Source organism: Mandrillus leucophaeus, unplaced genomic scaffold (assembly GCF_000951045.1).
Source record: "Mandrillus leucophaeus isolate KB7577 unplaced genomic scaffold, Mleu.le_1.0 Scaffold1147, whole genome shotgun sequence".
In the NCBI taxonomy this organism is placed as follows: domain Eukaryota; kingdom Metazoa; phylum Chordata; class Mammalia; order Primates; family Cercopithecidae; genus Mandrillus; species Mandrillus leucophaeus.
In genome coordinates, this window is record NW_012099732.1 from 333,364 (window position 1) to 349,440 (window position 16,077).

General features: G+C 36.6%; 1 protein-coding gene across 1 annotated transcript in view; it reads right to left on the minus strand.

Annotated features, from left to right (window-relative positions):
- Positions 1–447: 447 nt before the first annotated feature.
- ITGA1 (integrin, alpha 1) overlaps positions 448–16,077 on the minus strand; it is a 176,535-nt gene continuing 160,905 nt past the window's right edge. The window contains exons 27-29 of the mRNA XM_011997663.1: positions 11,846–11,938; positions 9,476–9,592; positions 448–4,498 (exon numbers count right to left, since the gene is read on the minus strand). Coding sequence (XP_011853053.1) covers positions 4,454–4,498; positions 9,476–9,592; positions 11,846–11,938 — 255 coding nt within the window. The 3' untranslated portion in view covers positions 448–4,453. The remainder of the gene's footprint in view (positions 4,499–9,475; positions 9,593–11,845; positions 11,939–16,077) is intronic.

Here is a 16,077-nt window from a genome sequence, read left to right on the forward strand (position 1 = left end):
AGAATTAACACCTGGTGATGGTTTCAGAAATTCTGTGTGAAAATGGTGTAGAATCAGCAGTCTGATTGGAAGGACTCACCTTGAAACTGTTTGCATTTAAAAGCCTGCTATTTAGAATTAAACTGTACATTTAAGTTATAAATACAGCATCCATGTGAGGATTTTAAGGCCCTTCTTTTCATTTTTTAGATGATTTCCATGGGTGAGGTTGGCGATTGTTGGGTGCATTTGGAGGGCCATTGAAGAGCTAAATCCTGCTAGCTTCCCCAGGCACAGTTGCTGATAGTATCCCATAACAGTTTGTAAATGTCTTAAAGATGTTCCAGCTTGGAAGTATATTCTGCTTTGCCCCTCCTCCATTATACTGTGTGAACCCTTTAGAACACCACTGCAGAACAAAACACTGAAATCCTGTATAAATGATTGAGTCACTGAAGCTGGAACTCGGAGCAAATGCTTTATTAACAGGTTTTTCTCTAGTAGTCTTGAAAATCTCCCCTGGGGGAGAAAACTGGCAAAAGGGGGCCTGAGAGTTGTTGGAAGAAATGAAGAGTACATAGGATGCTATTCTGAAAAACTGATTTGTCAGAAGCCACTTTATTTGAACAATAATGTGACTGCACCTGGCACATGAGACAGGCTCTGGGCCTGTTTCTCAATTTGGTGGTGAAAAGCAAGACAGTCAGTTCCCATGGAGTAGATTGTAGCGTGTTGGACAAGGACATTCCCCTGTGTGAAGGCACACTCCATGGAGCCAGCAGGGCCACCATTCACAGTGTGCAAGCTGTGGCCTTGGAGAGAACACGGGCAGGGCTTCCCCAGCCTCTACTATACCCCAGCTTTACTCCACTGATTACAACAATGGCACTTTTTTCTTTTGGTGTAAATATTTCCATTTTCCAATTGAACTTAGACTTTGATTTTATAAAAGGAAAAGAGAACATCCATATATGTAAGTATCTACATGTGAGTGTATGTATATATGCTTTTATAGATAAAATTATTATGGCTGCAGAAGCATCAAATTTTGTAAAAGTATCTCTTTACTACAAGCCTCTTTTCAAGCACACTTATGACACAGAAAATATTCAGAGATTAAATTGCCCATGAATCTAGTGCTCAGAGGAAAATAGCTTGACACATTGGACCAATGAAGTTGAAATTTGATCACAGAAGTTAAAAATATTTACAAAGTATCATCTTTTGTAATGTGTCTCACTGGATTCTGGATTCCTTGTGAAAATGAGACAATTTTTTTGTGGCTGCTGTGTAGGTCTGATTTTCACTGTGGATCACCCTTTGTATTTTCCTTCTTTCAACTCCTTCCTTCTCCTGCAAGTTCATAACATTTTATTAATATCAAAAGAAGGTTATAATTTTAGAAATCAAAATTAAAGAATGGGTGTTGTGTAGCATTATGTCTACTGGACTTGATATAATCAGTACTTTTGGCATAATTTAAAATATGAACATACTGTGTGTCATTGGATATTTATATAGACACAACATATTCTCTATCAGTCTCTATCTGTCTATCTGTCTGTCTATCTATCTATCTATCTATCTAATCTATCTATTGTGTAATCTGTCTCAGTGGTGTGCTGAAGTCAGCTCACACTGGTTGGTAAGAGCTGGCAGATACATTTCCAAGAATTTTGTAAGCTGATTAGGGTCACTTTGGTAGTTTGAAAATGAAGAGAGAATATTTAGACCATGGAAACTGGCAAATGATACAAATCAGAGACTTCCTTTCCTTCCTGGACAGTGTGCTGTTAAATAATTTACCAATATACCATTGTAGTTTGGTCAGAAAAGAGAGCACATACATGGTTCAGTTTGCAATGGGAGCAACAATCAATTATTAGAATACCAAAGTTAGAGAAAAAGAAAATTTTTGGCAATTTAGCCAATAAGTTTATAAATAGTCTTAAATATCATTTTCTAATTAAATGTTTTAAAAGTAAATGATAGAGTCTAGTATATTTCTTAATCATTAAATATGTTTTATAACATTTGTACAAAGCTATTTTGAAACATCTGTTGACTTTTTTAAATCAAATGCTCTGAGCTTGTTTTTTAAATAATTGCAGAACTATAAGTTAAACCTAAATATTAATAAAAATGAAACTATATGAAAAGCAGATGAATCAAACTTGTCTTGCAAGTATAACTTTTGTGTTTATTTTCTGTAAACTCTGTTTTTTGGTGTTACCGAGCTATTTTTGTATTCAATTTATATGTGTACATGTGTCTGCACATGCACACACACACACACACACAAACAAACCTCAAAAAATTTTAATATTAGAGAAACAGGACTTCTGGTTCATGAAATAATTTACTTAATAGCCAGGAATGACTTATGTTAAAAATTGTGCCAGTCTTGTAAGTATCTCTGATCTGGCCAACAGCTCTTCCTCTCTTTTCTAAAAACTTCAAAATGCCCTCATTTCTATTTTTTACCTTTCAGTTAACAATTTAGTTTAAAAGTGCACACTCATGGTTCAGTAAATGGGCTTTGTCTAGTAGTCACAAATGCTGAGTATGAATTTCAATGTATCTGTTAGCTTTACTACTAAGAACTTGCTGAGATCGGAGCAGGGCTTCCGGGCAGGCTGAGCACTGGGGGTGTGCAACATGGTAACTCCGAATAAGAGAAACCCTGAGTTCTACTGCGCAAATAAAGAATAAGTGGAAGGTATGATTTCTGAACCTGGAGATAGCGAAATGAAGGAAATTCCAAAAGCATGTATTTCCGAATAATGACAGGCTAGCAAGAGGACACCAAACCTCTAAAAAGAAGTATTCTTTCTTCCAGCTACTGATGGCTTTGGCGTCCCATAAGCACATCCGTTTGACTTTCAGGATCTTAGATGCAGATGTGGAGAGTCAAGAGGTAGGCTGACTCTGAATCTTCAGCTAAATTCTTTGAAAATTAGTTTGAAAAAAATAAATTTATAACATTTAATTTCTTTGTGGATTTGCTCCTTTTTGAACAAAGCAGACCCCAGGAGTTTCTGGATAAATACATGTTCTGGTCTTGTTACAGGTTCTGGTAAATCAGGTGGAGAAATGGAGTTTTTGCAGAAATGTCAGCAAACTTTACAGCAGTAGTTCACACATGCAGCTACTATACATTCATTCATTGCTATTTTCCTAAGAAATGGAGCAACCTAGGAGCTTATGCTACAGTAGATTCCAATGAACCATAATGACTACTTCAAGAACAAAGAAGCACATACAAAGGTGTGATATCTTTCTGTTGGTTCGAGTTTTCAAACCTGAAATTCTTTAAAATACATTTCTGGGATTTTATTTAAATATTGATGCACTGCACTTAAAAAGCAGTGACTTCTTGGTAAAATGTAATACTGAAATGGAATATTGTCTTTTCACAAAAATAAGAAATGCGGTTGGAAATTAAATACCTTTAAAAAAATTAAGAATAAACACAATCTCACAGCTTGGGGGTTTGAATGAACCCTGTACCAAGAAGTGGAGACAACTCCTTCTTTGGGTCACATACTGGAACCCTTAGCATTCAAAAGCTGCTCAGTAAAGATAATTTCAGCATTTCAGTGGCATCTTTCTCTGCTGTCATGTTTCATTCAGAAGCCATTTTAGCATGTCCCCCACATATGGCTTTTCATGACAAATCACTGTGATGCCATACAAGACTGCTTTAAGTGTTTTTTCAGTATAAAAGAATTTTGCATTTAGAGCTCAATATCAAAATTAAGTATGTTCTGTAAAAGCTTAATTTAACCCATTTAGTATACTTGTTTTTAAATGAGTCTATCCTGATTTTCCATCGTAGATAAAATTTCAGCTTAATTGCAGTACTTTCCAATCACCTTGGGGCGGGGAAGAAACTTTTTAGGTATAGAACCCAACACAAAGATGCTAAATGTATTCTTTGTGACTTAATTTTCAATCCATATTGTATATGGATTCTACCAAGGGAAAATGTTCTCATTTGGATCGGGAGAAATGATCTTTTTCAGGTAATTCTTTTCTTGGCATTTACAAGTGCTGACTGTCATGCTGAACATGGATATCCAACAGGAATCAAGGGGAAAAGCTTAATTTATATTGTTTTGAAAATAGATGTTTCCATGATCATAACAATCTTCTTATGTATTCCTTAAATATTTTGGATGGTGATTTAATACACAAACATGTTTGTACAGGATTTTTTAAAAACACTTTGTAATTTTGCTTACTCAACAAAAATGAGTAATTATGTAAAATATTTTTTATCATTTTATAAATTATGTCTTTTTGGTATTGTTTTTGGATAATGCATGACCTGTCATTTTCCAAATAATGAATCCCTGACGGATTACATAGTTATATGACTATGTCATGAACTCTACATTTCTTGTCACATATTTGAGGCAAACCTGAGGATAGATTATTGAATAATTGTTATTATTTTCTTTTGTAAAATATTTCATTTCTCCATTTTCTTTTTCAGTGGTCTTTTGAAGAATCCAATCTGTTGAGAAAACACAAAACATAACACAATTAACTATTTTAATTTAGGTAATAAATATTAATCCTTTTGGATAGAATTAAATTTAATAATAATTTGGCAATGCTGGACACACAACTAATATAATTAAGACATATTTTCTCATTGACCTATTAATATTCAATGTCAAAAAATGACATTTATTAAATTGCTGTTTCTTTTTTTTTTTTTTTTCTTTTGAGAAAGAGTCTCACTCTGTCGCCAGGATGGAGTGCAGTGGGGTGATCTCTGCCCACTGCAACCTCCGCCTCCTGGATTCAAGTGATTCTCCTGCCTCAGCCTTCTGAGTAGCTGGGACTAAAGGCATGCGCCACCATGTCCAGCTAATTTTTGTATTTTCAGTAGAGACGGGGTTTCACCATGTTGGCCAGGATGGTCTCTGTCTCTTGACCTCGTGATCTGCCCGCCTCGGCCTCCCAAAGTGCTGGGATTACAGGCGTGAGCCGCCTTGCTGGTCCGCTGTATCATTTTTAACATTTTCATTGGTTAAATATATCATGACCCCTAGTAAAATATAGTATACACATTGAACTAATTAAAAGTTTCTGGGAAAATATTTTGGATGACAAACAAACTGAAATTAGCTAGCATTGTCTCAACTTTGCCGTCATCTTTTTTTTTTTTTTTTCAGGGATGTGGCAGAGAAATTTCCATCAAAGGATCGATGACTGTAGGTTGAAGTCATTAGAGATGGTAGCGAATCTGACAGGTATATTATGACTAGAGCGTTAGGGAGATTTCTGAGTTGTCTGTATTAACTTTAAATGCATCAGGATGTCTGCTTATATAGATCTGATATAAAAAGCCTCTTGAAATACACTACGTCATTTGGAAATAAAAAATGAAGTCGTTGGCCATAAGAGAAATTTCACATTGTGGTGAATGGTGAGCCATATTTCAGTACACTTTGCAATTTGGGGCATCATAAAATGTTCTAAGTGTTGCAATTGTTTCCCATTCTATAGAATAAGAAAACTAAGTATAGGGGATAGAAGGGATCTTTACAATTATCTAACCTAAAATGCTTATTTAAAAAAAAAATTAAGGGTCATAGATAAGTGTTTTTTCAAATTTGTACATATTTTTTAAATTTGAGAGAGAGCTATAATAGATCGAGCAAAGGCAAGGAGTTAATTCTTTGAAAGTGTGGTACCTCTATATCATTTTAATCACAAAATTATGGCAAATTATGCCAGGGAACGATGTATTTATAAAATAATTATTAAGCAACTGAGGGCTGAGAGGGGATAAACCCTCAAAAATATGCACTTTTAGGTTAGAAAATTTTTATTCAGGGCTTATGTCTTCTATTATGCCATCATCTAGGTGGTGGTAGATGAAGAAAAGGTGATAACAGAACAAATACACATGAAAACAGTAAGTTTGTCTTCCCCAAATGCCAGCTCTCCTACATGTCTCAGGCTTTTTTATATGAGCCAACTGTTAAAGTTCCAGATTCACAAACCATTAGGCTTCTCAACTGGTGCCTGCATGTCCTGAGTCAAAAATAAACACACAAGACTTCACAAAAGCAGGTGATGGATTCTAAGACTTTTTCTCCTTTTCGTTCTGCTTTGCTTCTGATCTCTCACAGATCTTTTTGCTTTTTTACAACACTCCTTGGCTTCTACACATTAAATGTTCTATTTTAAAATAACTTCGGTTACCTAAGCATTCCACCCAACCAATTAACATGGGTTTTTAAGAGAAGTTAAGTGACAAAGAGTGGAGATTAGGAGAACATAGTTTATAGCTTCAAGGTGAACTGGGCCAATCCTAGCCCAAATCGGAAACAAACAGTTTGCTTTCAGCCCCAACACTTTCTTTGTAGCACTGGCTTTCCTTTTTTTCTTCCTGTGTTTATTTCATGATCCCTTGTTCAAAACCCTATGGCAAAGGGTCTGATGAAATGATCTCTGTCAAAAAAGTAGGTGCTTAATGAATATAACATGGAATAATTGCTGAATAAACAAATTCACACTAATGTATAAAAGACTAAAAAGTGGTGAGATACCAGTCCCCATCCACACGGCCCAGAACATGTATATTGAATGAAGAATAAACCTTTAGGATTAATAAATAAATCATCAGTTGAGGAACTTCAGGCATCATTATGACGTCAAGTTAGGAGAGAGGAACGTTCTGAATCTCTCATGGTTCCTCGTGGGCTGAAGTCATTCTACTTTATTGGATATGTTGGCCTAGCTGGGCATCTCCCCCAGCGTGTAGTACCCTATTTCAGGACAAGTTTCTCCACCTATTTAAACCTACGTCCCCTAAAAGATTTCTCCCATCAATCATGAAGTATACTAGGCAGCTACTATCACTTTGTCAAGCTTTAATTTTTGTCATGTGTACGACGAAGACAAAGATATAAAGACTGTGTCTTTTGAAACTGAATCTCTGCTCTAAGAGAAATTTTTGGCCTGTCTCTCACACAGAGACTCAGACTTTGGAGTCCAATGGACCTCCAAAGTGGTGGGATTCAGGAGAGGAAGGAAGAAGGGATAGTCCTGAGGTGTCTGATCCAGATCTAGTTAGTATAAAAAAGATGTCTGGGATAAGAGTAGCTCTTCTGAGCCTACTGCAACTGAATTCATGCTTCAGGGAGCTTTCAACTGAACTTTAAAGTAGGGGGAAGTAGGATGAGCCTTCTTGATATAATGGAACTACTGAAAGTCTGAATCCAACTAGGGACCCTCATTCCAAAACCAAAGACAGTATTATGTGTTTCAGAGAGTTCATGACCCTCTTGAACAAAACCCGACTCCTGGAGCTCCAGAGTAAAGAGCTCTGTTCTACAGCCTGCAGCAGTACGACATATTGGAAAAAGCAAGAGCTCTGTAGATCATTCCTTGAATCCACTCATTTACTAGCAAGTAATCGTGGGCGAGTCACTTTACTTCCCTTTGCTTTAATGTCCTCAGGTGTAAAATGTAGTTAAAATATTTGGTCGAAAAGATTGTTGCAAGGACACCAGAGGGAATGGAAGCAAGAGAGAACACGGAGTAATAATAGTCAGTGGTTTTGGCACAGAATTCAGATCCTTACTCTGAATCTCACTATGTGTCTTTGGGAAATACACTTAAAGGTTATGTTCCTCATTTACAAGAGGAGGTTCGTAAGACCTCATAAGGTTGATATGAGTATTAAGTGGAAATGCTTAAAGCAGAAGTGTTTAAAACAGTTCCCTGCACATAGTAAGCATTCAGTAAGAGCTAGTTTCTTCCCTTCTGCTTTGGAATCACAGTTCTGATTGCTGGGCCTCCCAGTGAAGTTGTTGAACTATTTCTACTGGGTAAGACAGTCCAAAGTTTGTCAAATGACATTCTTTTGGGCCTACAATAATAATAATAATAACCTAAGAAGCTGTCAGAATGTATCAACACATCATTATCTGGATGAAATAATGCGCTTATTTTTACATTTATGCTTTTTCAGACTACTGACTGAAAAATAGGTAACTGAAATTTCCTATTTGTTTGTCTGAAATAGAGGTACAAGGCCGGAAAGAACCTATTCAAATATCAGCTCTGGTTTTCCTCTTCTCCTGTCAGTGGTGTCCTAAAACCATACAGGTAAGTGCAGTGCTCAGAATAGAAGACTAGGCTGAAAAAAATCAACAGTAACACTCTCTATTAGAGGTGCATATAAATGAAGAAACCACTTCCTGTATTTCAAGTACAACCTTGACACAAATAAGCCAGGCCTTGGGTACCACACAGTGGCAAAGCTAGGTATTACACAGAGAACACTGATCCCTTAGCAGTAGAAGGAAGAGCTAGACACGGATATAGAGGAGAATTTTGTTTGGGGAACTTTGCTGGAGAAAAGCCGTGGATTCTATTTACTGAATTAAATGCCACTGACCTACATCTGGCTTTGTTTGCCGTCTCCTCTAAGACTAAGCCCCTCAAAAGAGGAAGTGAGTCATAGGAGAGTAAGAAAGGATAGGAACGGTTGGTATTTCAGTGGGAGAGAAACTTGCTGTTTAAACTATTTGATTAAATAATTATGTTGCTCAGGTAATAGAATAATTAATATGTAGCCACAATCTATATTTTTAACATAAGTTAACTATTTAACAAAATAATAGGTAAAATATAGGGGGATATTATGCTAGAATAAATACCTATTTGATATTTAATTGAAAAAACGTTCAACTTTGTATGGGATGTTATTCTCTATTTAACTTATCCCAAAAGCTGTCATTTCAGTTCTGCTTAATGTGAAAATTATACAGTTTCTAAGAGTTTTAAAAATCATGTCTATTTCAGCCTAAGCAAAATATCTACATAAATATCCAGAGCTACTTGACACAAAATAGGTGGTTACTGACTTTTACCATAGAATTGGAAATAGGAGTCTGTGAAACTTAAAGACCTCCCCTACATCAGCTGATCCCGCACCCTCCACTCAGGCACACAATTTATTACATAAAATGTGCCATGTCTATTTAAACATTAAAGAATTATTTGATGTTTAAGACACATAGAGATGTGTGATTAAAACAAGGCTTATGTTAACCATGAATCTACTGCTTATATATCCTTCAATTGGCATAGGAATTCATTTTTCTTTCTCTATAAAAGACAGTTTTCATTGTTCTCTATTTACAAAATAAATACATACTTATTATAAAATTTTAATTGTTACAGATATATGAAAGTCCCTTATTGTCCTAACTCTAGAAAGATACTTTTGAGATTTTTGAATATTTCTAACCCCAAATAAGTTTTTTTTCCTTCGCAAAAATTGGTTCAAGTTGTATGCAGTGTTTGAAATACACATTTTTCTTTTTTCTTTCTCTTAGTCATCATTTCAACATTTGTTTCATTGCTGTGATAATACTATATTGCATAGTCTGAATAGATCATAGCTTATTTCTCCAGTTTGCTCTTGATGGTTGAAGTAGAGAGTCAAAGGAATGTTGGTGTTTACCTTCCACAGTGCTAAAATGAGCAGCATTAACAGCAATAATCCAGCAAAAGCACTCAGCAGGATGACCCATAATGGCACTCTGCCCGGTAGTCCATCTTTGGATATTTGAATAGCAAGCTGAAAATTATTAAACAAGATTGTTAACATGATAAACACCTATTAGAACTCCTGGAATATTGAGTTCTTGCAGGCTACAACTCTCTACCAGTGCATTAATCTCGTTCCTATATACAGAGAAAATATTGTTTACATTAGAAAATGCCCTTCATCTAGTCTAAATCTCTAACTACGTCAAATGTATTATTACCAAAAGGTATTTATAATCTTATCCTTCAGAAATTTATACATAAAGAGTTAGATGTCAATGAATTGGAATGCTCAAAGGGAGGAGTGAATTTCTGTTTAACTCAGGGAGAACCAAAGTATTCTGTGTGTTAAAAATTAATTAGTAGACTACTGTATTATCACAACAGCATTAATTTAGGTTGGAATGTCACAGTTTGTTGTCATAAAAACCTGAGAAAGTCTCCTTATTTTATTTCTAGCGTGCTTCATTTTTTGTTTATAAATTGAAAGTATAATGCATAAATCTCAAGTGTACAGATAAGTGAATATTTGCATATATATTCACTCCCAGTGTGCTCTTCATTATACCACAATGTCTCTTTCACTTGACTTATCACTGAGTCCACATTAAATCAGGTTTTAACTGAAGCAAACCTGTAAAATGGACCGCTTTTAGTGTTCCAGCTACTCAAGCTCTCTCAAGGTGGCACTCAAACCTCAATGAAACCTATCTGCTCTGTGTCCCATCCCTGGGATATTTGAAAAAAGTTAATTTAGGGTAGATATCAATGGCTAGTAATAGTTTGAGCCCTGTACTTGCCTTTAACAGTAACACCTCAATTTCTTTACCCAGAGGGAAGATTAGGGAGAAAAAGAAATCAACAGGGAGAGATCAAATCACTCCAGGTAGGTGACAGAGCTGGCAAGAATGTAGACATATACAGCATCAGACCATTATGACAAAACAAAACACAGACAGGGTTTCACTATTTTGCCCAGGTGGACCTCAAACTCCTGGGCTAAAGTGATCCTTCCATCTCAGTCCCCCGAATAGGCTAGGATGACAGACATGAGCCACTATGCCCAGCAAGGCAGACTTTAAACACATGCAAAACAATTCCCTGAACTTACAGACATGGAAATTGGAATCTAGATAAGATCAGTGACTTTCCTCAGATCACACAATTACAAAATGATCACTTTTAGCAATTTTATCAATATAGATACATTTTTCCTTTAGGATGAATACAGAACAAATATTTCCAGGGGAATTTTTAACTAATATTTAGGGGAAATAAAACTAAGTATAAAATTTTAACACACATATTTAGGAATCAAAATCACTTTCCCAATATAAACCATACTCAAACTTTTTAGGTTTTAGTCATATGTTGGCTATTCTATGTAAGGAACAACTTTGCATTTTGCATTGCTTATGCTAAACGCTCTTTATGACATAAGTAAACATTATATGCATATATTTTACTTTTTCTTGAAAAGTGTATACTTATCAGAAGTCATTGATATTGGAATAATTTGAAATAAGCAATTTGAAAAGAACATCTGAAAGTTAGGGAGCTTCCAAATTGAATTTTATGATTCACATGGTGCTGTTTATCCACATGGGACATTTAAAGTCTCCCATGAGAAGGGGGGAGATCATGCTGAAGTGCCTGCATGTGTAACAAGTACTTATTTTATTTTACTTTTTTAGAGATGGAGTCTTACTCCGTCACCTTTGCTTATTAATTTATAAAAGGACAAGAGTGAAAAACTCAAACCTTTCTATTTTTACTAAGGACTCAAGTCCGAATTTGTATTAGGAAATACCATCTCATTTTTGTTTCAAATTTCTCAATGAAATTTGAAAGAAAACTTTAAAAAATGTACATGTTTTCCTGTACAATATAAAGGCATTTTTTATAAAGAAGTTGTTTTTTGAGGCTGCTCTTCAGATGTCAGCTGCATTTTATAATGTCAGCTTTTAAGGAGGAAAATTACAACTGCATCATTTGTTATCAAAGTGAAAGTAAAAACATCCATTCACCGTGATAGTTATAAGTGATAAAGTCAAAAATGGCATATGAATTGTAAATATCATGATTTTCCCAGTTTCTTACAAGGAAGAATAAGACTAAAATCACACTTGAAGCTAATGAAGTATAATTTGAAGCAAATAGTGTCTGTCACTTACTGAGAGCAATACCAGTCACTGCTTAAGGGACTATCAACAATTATAAAACATTATGTCACAAAATTCAGAGTGAAATGTATAATGTTTTCAAAACTCATTGTTGCACTTACCTCTCTTTTTTGATTGCTGCTACTTAAAACCAGTGATGTATTTTCACTCTGAAGTTCTCCCCTTATAGTAAGATTTAAGCTGGAAAAATATGACTGAAAAGCAAATAGGATTTGTTCTTAATATATTATGCTAATCAAAATGACAGCTAGTCATGTTTGAGTAGGACATTTATAAGAGCTAAGATTTTTCTGAGAGATTAAAAATTCCAATTTTGTTAACTTCCAAATGGAACTGGTAGTATCAAATAATAACTGTGCACTCGTCCTCCCTCGTTTGCCACTGAAAATCCTTACTTAGATCCTGGTTATGGAATGAAAAAAATTTTTAAAAATATTTTATATTGATTTATCATTAGAAAAAACAAATCTCAAACTGCCTACCTTTAATGTAGCAAGACATGAAACAGCTACATTCTGGTGATGAAGTTTATCTAGGCACTTATTTAGGATTAAAAATGAAATTGATGATCTAGGGGGACAAGATGGCTAACTAGACACAGACATCTCTCCCACTAAGAGATCCCAAATTATCAAGTAGACGATATAATTTAGGCAGATCTGATCTCTAGAGAGAAAACACTGAGAGTGTGTGGAGAGGCAACACAGATGCCAAGGCTGAAGATGGAGAAGCTGGGAACCCTGCGTAGGGTACCTGAATGCTTGGGCTACTTCCTGGCTCCAAATGGCTCCTGGAGAAGGGGTGAGGGAGGGGACTGAGGGACAGCTCACTCTCGCCACAGACATCTGGGATCTAAGCTATAGGGTACCCAACATCTCCAATGGATGTGTGAGCTAGCAGGTGGATTTTCCCAGGGAGTAGGTAGAGACAGGGCTTCAGCTAGTGTGCAGCCCAGGAGCTTTTGTGAGCAGAGCACAGACACAGGTGCTCATCTCCTCGGACTCCCCATCTCCTTCAGGGAGGCTCTAGCCCCCGGTGATCACAAGCCAGGAGAGAGCAGGCTTTCCCCATGGGGCTAGGGCATGTCTGTTCTCCAGCCTCTCCCGTCTGCCAGACCCTCCTAGAGTCCCTGCCTAACTGTCCCACAGGAGCATGTACACAGCGCAGTTTCTGCTGCCCAGTATGGGTGCTGCGCCCCACCTGAGTACTTTCCCTGTGACCTGGGAGCACTTCGGATCCTCCACAGCAACCAGAGCCTGGCTGTGAGCTGTGGGGTGTCCTGGAGACCCAGAGATGGTATGTCCAGCTCAGAAGTACCAAGCTGAGATCTATGGCTGGCACTCAAGGGGGGAGCAGCCCCCATCTCAGACCACTGAGACAGGTAACACACATGGATTTGTGGGCCAGTGTGGGCCAGCACTGGGACAGGGCATGACTCCCTCCACAGGGCTGGTTCGGAAAAGGTGTCACCTATCTCCCTGTCATGGCCTCTGCCCGAGGGAGCCTGTGGCCCAGAACACCTAACAAAAGGAGCATGGGTACAGTGCCAGTGATCGGAGGAGGCCTCTCCCCACCCAATGCAGAGCACACCTGCAAAAATGAGCAAATACATGAGTGGCAAGACTAAGAGCCTATCTACTGCCCATTACCCTTTAGTGCCCTCTACTGGATCATTGCTCAAACAACAACATCAAAAATCACTTTGCTAATAAACACTCCTGTGAGCATTCACCCACAAATAAAGATCCTGTACAGAGCCTTGGTCCTCTGAAAGCATCCAAAAAACAAACCCAAATGACCACACTCAACTTACACCACAGTTAAAGAACATCAGTCCCCCAATGACAGCATCAAAATCTCATATATCAATATGAACCCTGAATGTAAAAGGGTTAAACACCCCCTTAAAATACATAGAGTAGAAAGGTAGATAAAAAGACAAGGCCCAACTGCATGCTGTCTTCAACTCATTTCACAAGTAACAACACTCACAGGCTCAAAGGAAGCGGATGGAGAACAATGTACCATGAAAATGGAAAACAAAAATAGGTAAATTCCTGGAAACATGCAACCTCCCAAGATTGAAGCAGAAAGAACACGAAAATCTGAACAGACCAATAACAATTTCTGAAATTGAGTCAGTAATTAAAAAACGTATTAACCAAGAAAAGCCCTGGACCAGATAAAGTCACAGCTGAATTCTAACAGATGTACAAAGAAAAGCTGGTACCAAATTGAAACTATTCCAAAAAATTGGAGAGGAGAGGCTCCTCCCAAACTCATTCTATGAAGCCAGCATCCTCTTGATACCAAAATCTAGCAGATACAAAAACATAGAAAGAAAACATCAGGCTAATATCCCTGATGAACAGAGACACATTTTTAACAAAATACCGGCAAACTGAATCCAGCAGCGCATCAAAAAGTTAACACATCATGATCAAGTAGACTTTTTTCCTGGGATGTAAGGCTAGTTTGACACATGAAAATCAATGAATGTGATTCACCCCATAAACAGGATTAAATGCACAAACCATATGATCATCTCAATAGATGCAGAAAAAGCTTCTGATAAAATCCAACACCCCTTCATGATAAAAACTTTCAACAGAGCTGGTAGGTGGATTTTCCCAGGGAGTAGGTAGAGACAGACATCAAAGGAACATAATTCCAAATAATAAGAGTCATCTGTAACTATTCCTAGACAATATCATACTGATATTGCTGACAATATCATTCCAGCTTTTGCTGGAACCATTACCCTGGGGAACTGGAATAAGATAAGGATGCCCACTCTTGCCAGTCTTATTCAACCTAGTACTCTAAGTCCTAGCCAGAGCAGTAAGGCAAGATAAAGAAATAAAGACATCAGAATAGGAATAGAAGAAGTCAAGCTATCTTTTTTCACTTGTAATATGATCCTATACCTAGAAAACCCTTAAGACTCTGCCAAAAAACTCCTAGAATTCATAAATGACTTTAGTAAAGTTTCAGAATATAAAATAAGTGTACAAAAATTAGTAGAATTTCTATACACCAATAATGTTCAAGCTGAGAGTCAAATAAAGAACAACTCCATTTACAGAAGCTACAAAAAAGCACTGAAATATCCAGGAATACAACTAACCAAGGAGGTGAAAGATCTCTAAAAGGCGACCTACAAAACACTGCTGAAAGAAATCAGAGATGAGACAAATAAAAGAAAAAACTTTTCATTTAATACCATTAAATGGCTATACTGCCCAAAACAATTTATAGATTTAACATTATTGCTCTCAAAGTATCACAGAATTAGAAAAAAATATTCTATAATTCATATGGATCTAAAAAAAGAGCTCAAGTAGCCAAAGCAATCCTAAGTAAAAAGAACAAAGCCAGACCCATCACACTGCCTGACTTCGAACCCTACTATAAGGCTACGGTAATCCAAACAGTGTGATACTGATACAGGAGAGTCACACGAGCCAGTGGAACAGAATAGAGAATTCAGAAATAAAGCCACATACCTACAGCCATCTGATCTTTGATAAAGCCAACAAAAGCAAGCAATGGGGAAAGGACTACCTAGTCAATAAATGGTGTTGGGATAACTGGCTAGCCATATGCAGAAGAATGAAACTGGACCCCTAACTTTCCCCATATACAAAAACTAACCAAGATAAATTAAATATTTAAATATAAGACCTTAAACTATAAAAATATTATAAGAAAACCTAGGAAATACCCTCCCTGACATTGGTCTTGGCAAATAATTTTTGGCTAAGTCTCTAAAAGCAATTGCAACAAAAATAAAAATGGATAAGTGGGATATAATTAAACTAAAGAGCTTCTGCACGACAAAATACACTATCAATAGAGTAAACAGAAAACCTACAGAATGGGAGAAAATATTTACAAACTATGCATCTGACAAAGGTCTAATATCCAGAATAAGAAACTTGAACAAATCAGCAAGCCAAGAACAAATAACCACATTAAATAATGGGCAAAGGACATGAATAGACTCCTCAAAAGATGACACATGGGTGGCCAACAAACATATGAAAAAACTCTCATTATCACTAATCATTAGAGAAATGCAAATCAAAGTCAAAATGAGGTACCATCTCATTCCAATCAGAATGGCTATTATTAAGAAGTCAAAAAATAACAGAAAATAGTGAGGCAGTGGAGAAAAGGAAAAGCTTATACACTGTTGGTAGGGATGTAAATTAGTTCAGCCAGTGGAAAGCAGTTTGGAGATTTCTCAAACAACTTAAAATAGGACTACCATTCAACCCAGCAATCCCATTACTGGGTGTATATACCCCAAAGAAACTGTTTACCAAAAAGA